Source organism: Callospermophilus lateralis, chromosome 7 (genome assembly GCF_048772815.1).
Source record: "Callospermophilus lateralis isolate mCalLat2 chromosome 7, mCalLat2.hap1, whole genome shotgun sequence".
Taxonomy (NCBI): domain Eukaryota; kingdom Metazoa; phylum Chordata; class Mammalia; order Rodentia; family Sciuridae; genus Callospermophilus; species Callospermophilus lateralis.
Window position 1 is genome coordinate 18,887,781 of NC_135311.1, and position 13,957 is coordinate 18,901,737.

Below are 13,957 nucleotides of genomic sequence, written 5' to 3' on the forward strand. Positions count from 1 at the left end.
ATGATGGAACTTTCTGGGGTGAGGACAATGTTTTTGACCTTAATAGGAGTTTTGTTTATAGAGTCTTGTATATCTGCTTGACAGCAAAAGTACACTTTTCATTTCATTGACTGAAAATTTATAGCAAAGAAACTTAACAATATTAAACTGTAATTAAAGACATAAGTACTGTATTTGGGGAAAGTTTGCTGATATCTGCAGTTTATACTTGGAAATATAGCAGAAAAATAAGATGAATTGATAGATGGATATAGGGATAGATAAATAATTTGGGAAATGGAGAAAATGAGAGAATAAGACCCATGTGTAATAAGACCCACCATTATTTTATAGTAAATCAAAGCTACAAATGGAGTGTTTGCAATTAGGAGATGAAATTAATAGATAATAAAACCATCAAATCACACTATTATGATTTCCATATAGTTCAGATCTTTTCTAGGCCACTCCACCCTAAGAGATATTAAATTGACAGCTTGTATAAATCACTCCTCTTTTTCTTCTTTGTAGTTTACTAATAGAATTTAAACCCACCATTGATTCTGGCCTTAGCAGATTATCTGAGGACACACATGTGTACTGTCTTTTCATAGCTTATATTGATTGTTTTGTGATCCTGCATTTTTGGTTTTGCATTTTTGAATAGTTGAGTGAAAGAATCTATAGAACTCACAAAATATATCAATAATCCTTTCCCAAATTTTAAGTTTTCTTGACTTTTAAAGTAGTAGATACTAAGTAGTGAAAGTTTACTTAAATTAATGTCTGTTAGTTTACATTATAAACATACTGAAAATTTAAAGTTAAGCTGTATAAAACTCAAAAACTAAAAAAAGGTAAAGACAATGCTATTGGGTCTCCCTGAAAACTTTTAACTAACTTTCCACTTATATTTTTGAGAAATTTTCTCCTACCAATACCTGGAGTATGTAAAAGATGTAATGGGAGAAAATGTCAGGGAGAATTGTTCCTCTTTCAAAAACTGTATTCCTAAGAGCATTGTCTGTTCTTCCCCAACCCAATCTCTCTCTCTCTTCCACCACCACCACCCCACCATATCAGTATAGTGTTGTTGTTGTTTTTTAAATATGTAAGAGTCCTCTTAAAGAATTGTATTACTTGAGGGAGACCTTAAAAATCACTATGTGGAACTTCTTCATTTTATAGATGGAGAAACTAAGCCCAGACTAAAGTGTAATTTACTCTTGTTGTAAAATGAAGGAACATTATAGCATTCCTAAATAGTAAGGCCAGAGACTCCTATAAATCTATTCTTTGATTTAAAAAAACACTAAATTCCTTTGATGTTGTGTATTAGCTATTACGAGTATATAGGAATATGACATTGAATAAGGCAGTTCCCATATTGGGACGCTTACAGTCTATTTAGAGATTAGCTAATACAATACAAAGTGTTCATTACACAGTAATATGAATAAAAACAGCTTTGTCAGGACACTTAGAACGAAGATTCCTTGCCAGCTTTGGATAGAGGGTGGTCAAAGAAAGCTTCCTCATGGAGACAAATTTTGTTATGAATTCTCAAGGACAATTAGCCAGGCAAAGAATTGAAGGAAAAAGTATCAAGGGCTAAATGAAAAGCATGTAAAAATATCCCAAGGTAAGAAACCGTGACACAGAAATTCCCTGCACAGCTTCTTAGCTCCATAATTTTAGATCTTTTCCAAATAGCAGAGGTATTTGCATATAATAGGTATTCACATGTTTCCTTTGGACCATTCATCACATGTAACAAGCTTTGCCTTAGGTAGTTAAGATTAGATTGTTAGATTGTTAGTTATTAATGATCTAGCTGCTCTATTAGAATCTTAGCTCTCTTTAAAGGAAAAGACATGTGAGTTATCCTGTCACATACAACCCCAGGTCAGTTCTTAGGACACACCTGTGGATGTTTATCTCCTTGCACAACAGTACCTCCTAACACATCCTTGAGGTTTCTTCCCTGTTCTACCCCTATGATCTTTGATTTTCTTGCTCTTTCTAGAATCTCAAAACTCGCCATAGTGTCTTCTGTGATGAATTATGAAGCTCCTAATCTGGAATTTTCAACTCATCTAATCTGAAAAAAAAATTATAGCAATAAAGTATATAATAGATGTGTTAAAACAAACTGATTTTGGCATGCTATTCAGTGACTTGTTAAACTCACTTGGTTCTGGTGAAGCCAAATACTTCCCTTAGCACCTGCCCATTGCCTCCCTTCAAATAAACTTGGTAAAATGGGAGGGGAGAGAGTACAGAGGATACTGCTAGTATTTGAAGCCCTTTATCAATCATTGATGGTATATCTGATGTAGAAAAGTGACCTAGGCCATAGACACCACTGTAAAATAGACCTTATCTTCATTCGTTCTTTAACAAATACTTGTGAACTCATGGCTCTTTCTGTACCTCATAAAACTATCCTTCTAGGATCATCTGCTAGGTACCAAGGAGATTATAGAAATGATTATAGCCGAGGGAAAATCTCTTTGGATTGGTAAGGGAGAAATAATGGTAGGATGAGATTTGTACTGATTCGGAAGTTCGAATAGGATTCTGATAGCAATAACTAGGTTTAGTGTTTTCTCTGTTATTCTATGCCTCTTCTTTCAAGTAAGTATGAAGACATATGTCATGTCAGGGGCCTGGGATATGTAAAAGCTTTGGGAACAACCACTGAAGAATATATAGAGTGCTAAAAAGAAATGAACCAAATGATTGGCATCCGTGGTAAGCACCCAAAGTGACATGTATTTATAATGTACCCAGTTTCTACCTATTCACGGTATGTTTTTCCAGTACCCTGAAAGTTCATATGCATGTTACCAACTTCTTAATAAAATGGGGGTAGCAACTATATCACCTACCTCATAGTACTGTTGTGTTACCTGTTAGTAAATGTGAGCTAATTTATGATTGCTGATTTAAATAGGTAACCAAGAGTAGGTGTTAAGTTCTAGCTATCATGTACCTTAAGTCAGTCCTTGCTAGCAGAAGTCTCCCCCCCACCCCGCTTTATTTTTCCTTTTTGGGGAGCATATGTAGACTTATATATTGTACAGTGAAATGAACAAAGTGGCTCTGCTTCTCCAGGTGATTCACTTTAATTTACTTCAAGAAAGAGACCACATGTCAAGTGTCAACCAAAAATATATTTGTCCTAAAATATTGACAAAAGTTTCCTTTTCAGTCTCATTTGGAGATATAAAAGGGGTTTGTGAGATTTGGAGATATTAACCATTTTCAGAGTACCAGAGCACCAGTGATTGCAAATAATGCAGTGGATTTGACAGCCATCCACAGAAGAAGCATACTACACACACAGGAGTGTATATACATATAATGAAACAAAAAGTTATGGAAATAAAACTTATCCTTACTTCAGTCCATAGTAATTGTTATTCTACTTTCTTCTGTTTCTAGTGTTGTTCATAATCTTTTAAAGTGATTGCATATCACACTGATGAATTACAAACTGCACTTTGGAAAATGCCAGTTACTAGATTTTGAAATATAGTTTTTATCTAGTATAAATTTTCAAAATCATGTTTTATGGGTTTTATGGCTATTAGCTTAAAATATTTTTCTCTTCTGTTAATCAGGTATCAACATGGTTTTTCACCACCTTTTCTGTCTCAGGACTGAAGGATAAAATCCACCATGTGGACAGCCTACACCAGCTATTTTCTGCCATATCACCGGAACAAATTGACTTTCCTCCCTTTGTCCTTGAATATGATGCCAGGGTAAGTACCTCTCAATCTCATTCTTTGTGTAGTATAGTAAATATCTATGCAGCTGTTTCTGTGATCACAACATTCTACCATTAGAAGATACTGATGTAGCATAGTGTGTTTTAATAAGCTTGATAATATTACTAATATTCTTTTCCTACAATAATTTGAGGAAAAGTCTTTGTCCCAAGAGGGTTTTTTTTCCAGATAAACATTTCAATGTGAGATTTTTCTGCTCTGATTTTGAAGCACCCCTTGGTACTTTTGTCAGTTTTCTACCACATTTGAGACAAGTACCTCTGCCTAATTTTCTTTAGATTGAATGACTTTTCAGCTATATAACCAGTCAGAATTAGTTTTGTCCACTTTCAGCAATAATATAATCAGCCTATCTTAATAGTCTTTACCCTTGCTAAAACTTTTATTTTCCTACACTTGGTGTAATGTTTTTAAGAGCATCAACCAATTATATTGCCATTATTTATAGGTACATTTATAGATCTCTTACTCAACCACTAAAGGGCTACTCTTGAATTTCACCAAAATTCTATTCCATTGTATCAATTCACAAGATCACCTCAGTAATTAAAAAAAAAAAAATAATAACATGCTTGGCCAGAAGCTCAGCAAGCTCATTGTTTAACTATTGCTGATTACATTTCTTTATACATGAACCAAAGAATGTATTTGATAGTTTTTAAGTTTGAAATGAATTATTCTCCCCTAATTATTGTATAACATGCATATAGTCAAATAAAAATCCTGTAACACATTTTCTATCCAACATTTCTCTAACTTCAGCTGTGATTTCTGTTCCCCTTATGTGAAGAGCAGAGTGTTTAATATGTTCTAATAGCTAATAAAATTTCATGTTTGGCTGTTGCAAAGAGAGAATTTGTAATTGGAACAGCTGGATCATAAATACAAAGATTGTTGAATATATGGTAGGAAAAAAAAACTATCACTTTTTATTGACTGCGGATTGTTGGAGTGAAAAGTGGCCTTATTGTTATGCTTTGAACTGCACTCAGTGTTCTTAATCACAATAAATATGAAGGCACCAAGGAACATTTTAATACCAACAAGTTGGAAAGACAATTCAAAGCTAGTGTCTGTATTTATAATTTATTTTCTGGGGTAAAAATATATAAGTTGAGTAATTGGTTAGAAAACCTTAAGGACTGTTTATTTAAGGCCTAAACATTTTTTTTATTCTTAAGGGTCTGTAAAGTAAGCTTTTATTAAATATTAGTTAAAACTCCACCACATTCAGATTTGGTGTTTTTCTGGTTTGTTTTGGATGTTTGTTTAGCTTTCTTGTTATTTTTTGGTATATGTAATACAGATATAATATAATTAATTAAAATTAAATATAATAATCTCCAAACTATTAATTGACTTATTAGGTCATATGTATATCGAAGCCAGAGAGATGCATAAAATGGGGAAGAAGCCAAACAGGGCATCAGGAGATGATGAGGAAACAGCAGGCAGATCACTAGATCCTGGAACTTTACACATTATGTTGCAGGTCTTGGCTTAGTCAGTGGAGAGTGTTCTGCAAAGAAAAACTGCTGTTGCATTCCTGTTTAGAAAGATAAGTACAGAAACAGTAGAGAGAATGAATCGAGAGGGAGATAGGCAAGGAGATTTGAGTCTATTAGTGAAGCCAGAGGAAAAATAAAACTAGAGTAAAGGCAGTGGTAGTGACTGTGGTAAGATGCATTTGATACTGAAGCCACTTCAGAAGAGGAACCAGTCAGTAATTTTATAAATATAGTCAGAGGAGATTCAAATATTTTAGAAATATTTAGAAATAGACACTAGGAAATAAAATCTGCAGGATTTGGTAAGTAAGTAGTCACTACAGATGAAGCAGAAAGTAAATGCTTTAGGAGACTTGATGTGTGGTGCTGCCATTACCCCAGAGAATCAATATGAAGGAAAAGCATTGGGAGACTGGGTGGAAGGGACAGGCAGTATGTTATTCTATAACACATTAGGTTTGATGTGCCCTGTGGGACATAGAGATGAGATACCAGAAGGTGGTTGGATGTTGACTTGTAAGGAAACATGTTCCTTTAGTGCATGGGAAGAATTAAAAATAGGACTGAAGAAAAGAAACAAGTATGGAGTCAATTTATTTTATTACCATGTTCAATTGTGCCTTGCACATAGTAGGTTTATTTTTGGGTGAAGCAATGAAGTCGTGGTGGATGACTTCATTTTTTTAGAAAAATCCCCGGTCTGGGACTTTTATGACTTTGAAGAGTGACATAAATTCTGTAGGATTGAAAGAGACCTTTCAGGGTATTTAAAAGGTAATTTTTATCTAGGTAAAAATGATACTGAAGCCACTTCAGAAAAGGGGCTAGTCAGTAATTTTATAAATACAGTCAGAGAGTATACAATCTTACCTGGCAACAATTTTTTAAAAATTTCTATGATTATTTCCAGAAATAGAAAAAATATTTGATTGTTTCACAGTCCCTTGTGAGATTAATGTGAGTCCTAATTTGTGGCCTTACATATAAAGTTGACCTTCTTAATTTACAGCAGTTCAGCATGGATATGAGAAACCTAAGGAAGTATGGGGGTAGAATAGGATGGAGAACTTTTAAAGTCAATCAGTAAATTATTTCTTTTCAGATGAACTTCAGAAAAGATTTCTCTCTTCAGGGAATGTTTCTTTGTCATAGCTTCCATGTATATTGAAGAATCAGGATTGGCTACTGACAGATCTTGATAGGAAGTGCTAAAATGAAAAAGGTTTTATTTCAAGTTTCTAGATATGTAGCTAGTCCTAGGGTGTTTCTATCTAAGCCATTTTTTTAATATCTTGGCATATTTATAATCAGAAATAAGTTTCCCTACTTGTTTTCCTGGTTATAGCACCAGTGTCAACTCCTATTCCATAATTATAACGTAAATATACTATGAAGCAATCTATTTTCATTTTACTTCTCATTGTTCATTTCTAATTATTGGTATACATTAATGCCAAACATTTTGTTTATGTTTTTTTGAAAACAAGTTCATTGTCAAAGAAATACTTTTCTTAAAAATAAGAAACTTTCTTAAAAATGAGAAAACTTAAGTCTCATTAAATCTCATCTAGGATCCTCCTACCATAAAATTAACTTGTCTTGGCTTTTATTAAGATAAAATCAGCCAAAGTATGGGCCAAACATTTTCTCCTTACTCTGATTTGTTGCTTTCTTCATTTGACATTAAAGTTCTGGCATTTAATTCTCCATTTTGAGCTGGAAATGAATTCCTTTAGAACTATAATTGTTATAAGTTTTGCCACTTGGGTATGTCATGAAGAAGACTCACTTCTGCCCAGAGTTATAGTTATTACATTCCTCAGAGATAATTTTGTTGTTGTTTCATAACTGTATTAAGATTTGGGACACAGTGAGACAACAAATTCTAACAGAAAAGAATCTGCATGTTATATTCAAGTAGATTTGTGTTTAGATCCAGGTTTTGCTGGATACTGGCAGGTGACTAGGTGAATTATGTGATATGTGTGATCATTTTCCTCTTGTGTGAAATGAGGATGTTGCCTACTGCATGGAATTACATGGGAATTTAAAATGATAGTGAAAAACCATGTCTCGCATATGGAATATTCAATAAGTGACATTGTCAAAGCATATTATCATTTTATTGCTTCTATTTATTTTACACGAACTCTGACTCACTGCCCTGAAACTACTCTAACAGCTGAGGGCTGCTCAGTGCCAGACATGTACTAGACATTTTACACACCCTACCTTGTTGACTATACTTTCCTTTCTTTCACATTTCCAGTGAAATTGGTCTTGTTACTTATTGTTCTTGTCTGTTTTTCTTTCCACAGGAAAATGGGCCTTACTACACATCTTACCCCCCATCACCAGATTTGTGACCTGCCATCTTCTAGTGCTTCTTGATTCCAAGGATGTCACTTCTTCCACAAATCACTACCTATTAAAGTGATATTCATTTTTGCTGTACAGATCCAGAGAGCCTTTTGTCCCCACCTCTCTGGTATTTTTTTATTGACTATATTTCTGGCACATAAGCAATCTAAAAATGGTAGGTCATTCTGAACTGCACACATTTTAAATTTGTATATTTGTATCAAATGGAAATGTTCATTTTTAGAGTGTTGATAATAGGAATTGGGGAGCAACCTTTGAGTATCTTCAGTTTCCTGAAGGACACCGGATTCTCCATTGCATAAGCCACCAACAATGTTCATGTCTTCTCTTAAACATTGCACGCTTCCTTTGTGTATTTAAATATTTCTTGAAATATATATAACCAATGTATGCTGACTGGATGCATTGTCTGCTTTAGATCCTGCTGATAATACCATTATATTTTATACAGATAACATAGTTGTAAGAAAATTATCTGGGACCAAAAATGTAGAAATATGTCTGCTGAAAAACATAAACATCAGTAGCAAAATGTAGGACTTGCAAATTGACTACGTAAGTTGAGACTAGGATTTAAGATCATACAATTTAGTAACATTGCCACTGTTTTAACAGTGTAGGGAAACAAGAAGACTATATCTTCAGTCTTTTTCTGACAATCAAAGATGATTTGATCTTATTCAAAAGGAGTGCACCTGCTAGCAGTCTTAAGAGCATATCCCACGACTTCATCACTCATCCCTCAGGAGCATGCTGTCTTCCAGAGTCATGAAGGATTTTGTTTGGCTCAGTGTCTCTTGAGTTGCACTTTATTTGTGCCTTAACTTATTAGTAAAAGGATATGCTACCTCCCTCATCTAGGTATGAAAAAGGTAATATTTAGAAAGAACTTGGAGACTTTGGATGAAAAATGTCTGAGGGAGTTTGTGTGATGGGGTGCCTTCAGCTAGTTTTTAAATGGGAATAAATATACTTGAGCAAATGCTACAAGGCACTCTTGTCTTCATCACCTGTGGAATGATATTTTTTTTCATGGGAGGCAAGAACAGTTAGTGCAGCCCTGATGAGCACCTTCCTGCTTTTTCCAGAATTTCCTCTGGCCTTCTCCTTCCCCAGTGCTGCACCTTAATTGGAGACATCTGTTAGCCATTGTAAGGATTTCTTCTTGAATTAAGGTCAAACCATTTTCATTTCCATCTGGGTGTCTTCATACTCCTTTTGATTCCTACACCCACCCACTTCATCTCCCTCACCCCATCATGTATGTATATTTGCAGTTCAGAGAAGACAAAGTAGAACCCATCTGTTCCAATGTGTTCAGAATCAGTGCTTCTAAACATTCCATTCCCCTGTGCCCAAACTTACTTCAGTGGAGATAACAGAAACACACTTCATTATGATATGAAAATCCCCTATATTTATGTTATTCCAATCCTGTGTTTTCCCATGTAAACAACAAGGGGCTTCACATTTCTTGGATAAACATTCTTTTGCATGTACTGGACACATTTGCTTTGTGTCAGACATCAAATCTACTTGTTCCTCATATATACTTTATGTTAAGGACTTCCTAGAATGTTCCCTAGGTCATTAGCTCCAAAAAGGCAGTCAGAATTCTGATGTTAAGCTTCCTCTCCAACAGTATTCTTTTAACCCCTTGAGCCTTAAAATCTGGAGTTCTTACTTTATATTCCATAGTCAACTATTGGATATATCTGAAGTATCCTTTTCACTGGAAGCAGCTATAAAAAATGCCAACTTTTCTTTCTTAAATCTGTACTTACCTACCTCAACTGGCCTAGATGATTGTTGCTATAAATAGTACAGATTGCAGCTAATTTGCCATTTGAAAGGAAGCAAATTTATATATACAATTTCTTGTAGGCAGTAATTCTGAAAGAACTTTCCTTTGCTTTATTTATACCAGTGTATTAGTGTTTAGCAATGCAAGATTCTCTGCTGAGATTCTAGTGTAGTTGATATATTAAGCTATAAAGGGACTATATGTATCAACAGTATTTCATAATTTAATGATTATGACTAAAGAAACATAAGGGCCACCTCTTCTCAGTGGAATTATGGTCTCATGGGACCAAGTTCATTCTTTTATAGTTGTCGAAAGTATTATAACACTTATATATAATGAAATTATTTCCTAGAGGGTAAACACAGTGACCTTGATACTGAAATGATTAACATTGTGTGTGTGTGTGTGTGTGTGTGTGTGTGTGTGTGTATATGCTTTTGTCAAAAAGTTGTATAGCCTGGACAACACATGTCATTTTCTAGGACATCTTTGAGGAAAAAGGGGTGACTGAGTGGAGATGACCACTAGCATCTGAGGTTAATCCAAACTACCACCAAAAGCTTAGTTCAATTATGCTTTGGTCATGCCAAAAGCTAGTTGAATTGCTGAAGACACAACTTACAAAATACTAATTTATTAATTATAAGGCATAATACAATTTTTGAAACAAGTATATTTCTTGCTTCAGTATATATTTGAGTTCTTAATTCACCCACATCCAAGTTTCTGGATCTGAAAATGATCTCTTGAGCATAGTCCTTATCAGACTCTTATGGGCAACTGATTCTGATTTTAAAGATTTTCTTTCCTTTAATATATAACTTATTTTATTGATACTTTATTACATTTCCTTTTTCAAAGGAATCCATAGTGTTTTGAGAGTAATCAACAGGTATTTATAGAGTATTTTTGGTGGAAAAAGTGGATATAGATTTTTTTTTTTTTTTAATGGTGCTGGGGATCAAACCCAGAGCTTCAAGGATGACAGACAAGTGCTGTGTGCTTTACCACTGAGTTATTCCCCCCTTCTGCATATAGATTTTTTAAATCAAATTTCAGAAGTCTTAAAGGAATAAGATGGATATATATATTTAATCACTCTAGTATAAAAACATAGACTGTTTCTTCCTGTTTTTTTTTTCATTTGCTTAGATATTGTTTAATGAATTTGAACTATAGGTAACAGTTTAGTCTTTACCTTGCGACAGTTAATAGAAGAGTAATAAAATGTAGTATTTAGCATGAGGTAAAAATCACATAGTGTTCCCCTAATACATTGTCTGTTTATATGTTTACAGAATAGAAATTGCTTAATATATGAATAGAAATTACAATTTGAAATACAGGATACAGAAGAAGAGTATAGTTCTAGGAACAGTGGATTAATTATATTAAAGATGTAAAGAACTATAAGATAACCTCTAAATGCCTCTAAAATTGAAGTGGGTCAGGTAAGCTTCCTATTGGAATTCTCTTAATTTGTCATCATCATAACCAATAGGTAATAGAGTGTTTTAGTTGCACGCACTAATGCAGCCTCATAGCTTATGACTAACTCTTGGTTTGTTATTACCTGAGATCTCCTTCAGGAGAAAAGAGATTCTACTTTGTCTTTGTCACTTTGAGTGAATACCATAAACTGGGTGGCTTAAACAACAGACATGTACTTGGAGGTTAGGAAATCTTAGGGTCAGAGTACCATTCAATTTAGCTCCCAAAGAGGGCCCTCATCCTGGTTTGCAGATAGTCTTCTTCCTGTACCTTTATGTGGCAGAGAAAGAGATCATCACTTGCCTATCTCTTCTTTTAAAGATACTAATTCCATTTATGAGGGCTTTGCCCCATGGCATACCAAAGGCCCTACTTCCAGATCCATCACTGGGAATTAGAGCTTCAACAGATGAATGGGACAATGGGGCAGGGCACAAATATTCAAGCCACAATACACCGAGAGTCTGGATCATATTATAAACCCAGAGATGATAAAGATCACTTAGTAGGCCTGAACATAGATATTTACATATGCATACACATACGTATACATGAGCTTCTTTGCTTTACAGTCTTTGAATATGACATCTGTAGTCAATATGTGAAGAAATAGAGCAATAAATAAAACAGTTCAAGCTTTGATTCTTACCAAACTAACTCCTAAACATTATCCAGATTAGTTTAGACATTAGTGGCTCTCATGAAAAGTATTTTCTACATTAGCAGGACTAGCATCTTTGAATCTTGTTTTAAATGTATAGGGCCACTGGATTCAGGAACAAAATCACAGTATTCTTTAGGTGAATTTCACTAACAAAATTATAACTGCTGAATATGATATAATATTTTGTCAAACAGTAAAGCTAATATTTTGTATACACAATCACACTTTTTATAATATATTTTGTTAATGTAAGCACATAGTTATAAGCTGAGCCACGACTCTGTTAGACCAGATATCATATGTGCTAAAACATTTAAGAGCTTAACATATATAAATTATTTGAATTGCTGTTGGATAAAGGAAACCTAAATATGTCTTAATTGTCAGGATCCTAAAGTTTGTTTATTCAAAATACAGAAAGCTTTTATGAACACTTTGTATTTAAAAAGAAATTTTGTCTAAATAGATTTGAAATTAGATTCCTTTCAAAGAGAGCTCCACTGTATGCAAATAAAGCCTATAAAAGAGCCAATAGTGGGGCTGGGGATGTGGCTCAAGCGGTAGCGCACTCGCCTGGCATGCGTGCAGCCTGTGTTCGATCCTCAGCACCACATACAAACAAAGATGTTGTGCCCGCCGAAAACTAAAAAATAAAAAGAATAAAAAAATAAATAAAAGAGCCAATAGTGAAAATACTATTTATTCTGAAACCAGGGAAGGACATTCTGTTTGGGCTCTTTACACTAGGCCTTTCTCTAGTCACCAAAGTTAACCTAAAGAGTTGTACAGAACACACTGAATTTTATTGTCAACATTCTCCATAGAAATCTACACTAGTGCTCCTCAAAACTTCAATGTGCAGATATTAAGTCAGCTTAGGGAGATTGTTAAATTGAAGATTCTTGGTTTCTAACAAGCTCTCAGGTAAAATTGATACTCCCCAGCCCACACTTAGAGTAAAAGCCTTTAACTCCTATATTATTTTCCCCATTTCAGAGAAAGAAGACAGAACTATCATATTAATACCTTCTGAAGGCCAGGCACTTTCACACTCATTTCTTTGAGTACTCCTGCAAGTCCTGAGAGTGAGGTAGTAATGGAAGTTAAAGTGACCTGCTGAGGACTATGTGTACAAGAAATGCAGCGAAGAGCAGTGTTTCTCAAACTTGTAAATGTAATCCCCTTTTAATAAAAGGGAAAAATCTCTTAACTCCTCCGTTTCCGTTTGTTATATCTATTACCTTAATTATGTGTATTAACATAGGTAGGTATAAACTAGGCATAAATGCACAAGTATAAAACCAAAACAAGTTTGCAGATTAGAAATAGGCAAAACTATAAAAACTTTTCAAATTTAAGAGTGTTCATTAAATGTGATGGATGGTTTTGTTTTGCCACATCACTCCTAAAATGGTTATAGCACTGAATACTACAGTACCAGTTCACTTGAGCATGCATGTCCTGCCATGTGTTGTGAGTAACTTGGTTCTCTCCCTTTTCTGTCTTTAAAACGACTTCATGTGTTCAGCACATAGTAATGTTATTTGGTCTTCTTCTAGAAGGAGTGCATCATTTCCCTATTATGTCAGGCAATGTTTTCCATATGCTTCCACAACTAACGCAGAACTGCGCTTTCTTTAATGTGGAAGTAAATACAAATGCAAGCCTAGGCACTGAAATATTTTGGCAATATTTGGTTTTAAGACAATTATCCAGATAATTCAGGACATGAATATTGATTATTTTAAGTGTTTCATCAACATGAAAAATATATAATTCTCATAGTCAAATCATGGGTACTCCACCCCCAACATGCACACAAATACACTCCACAAGGATTTTTAATAGCTTTCACTTTAAGAAGCAATAATTTAGTGGTTAGTAGCTTTGGTGCTTTGATTTCTCACATGCCCAAGTTCAGAATTTTGGCATGTTTCTCAACCTCTCTGAACCTCAGCATTTTCATGTATTAAACAGGTGTGGTAATACTTACTGAGTGATTAGGAGAAATAAATGCAATAATGTCCCTTAAGCATACTGTTTATAAATGGCAGTTACCACTTCTTGGATTAGAAATAATATTAGCTTAACATTGAGGATTTGCTGTTTGCCTCAAATTATGTTAAGTGTTCTCTCTACCCCACTTCTCTCCCACATATGTTTGTGTATATATACATACACACACATATATATGTATGTGAATATGTGTGTGTGTATTTCTTAACTATTGAGTTGTAGCATCAATATTCAAATCCAAATCTGATACCAAATCTCATGCTCTTATAAAAACTATAGAATATCAATGTGAGTTGCTTATTTTAAAAGTTTT

General features: G+C 34.3%; 1 protein-coding gene across 5 annotated transcripts in view; it reads left to right on the forward strand.

Moving 5' to 3' along the window:
- Positions 1-12,838, forward strand: part of Gdap2 (ganglioside induced differentiation associated protein 2) — a 62,611-nt gene extending 49,773 nt beyond the window's left edge. For 4 of the 5 annotated variants that reach the window (XM_076862820.1, XM_076862819.1, XM_076862822.1 and 1 more), the window contains 2 exons: positions 3,606-3,749; positions 7,603-8,586. In XM_076862820.1, coding sequence (XP_076718935.1) covers positions 3,606-3,749; positions 7,603-7,650 — 192 coding nt within the window. In that variant the 3' untranslated portion in view covers positions 7,651-8,586. Of the gene's footprint in view, positions 1-3,605; positions 3,750-7,602; positions 8,587-12,624 lie in introns of those variants that run through there. The other variant, XR_013091925.1, reaches the window with a different exon arrangement.
- The last annotated feature ends 1,119 nt before the right edge of the window (positions 12,839-13,957 follow it).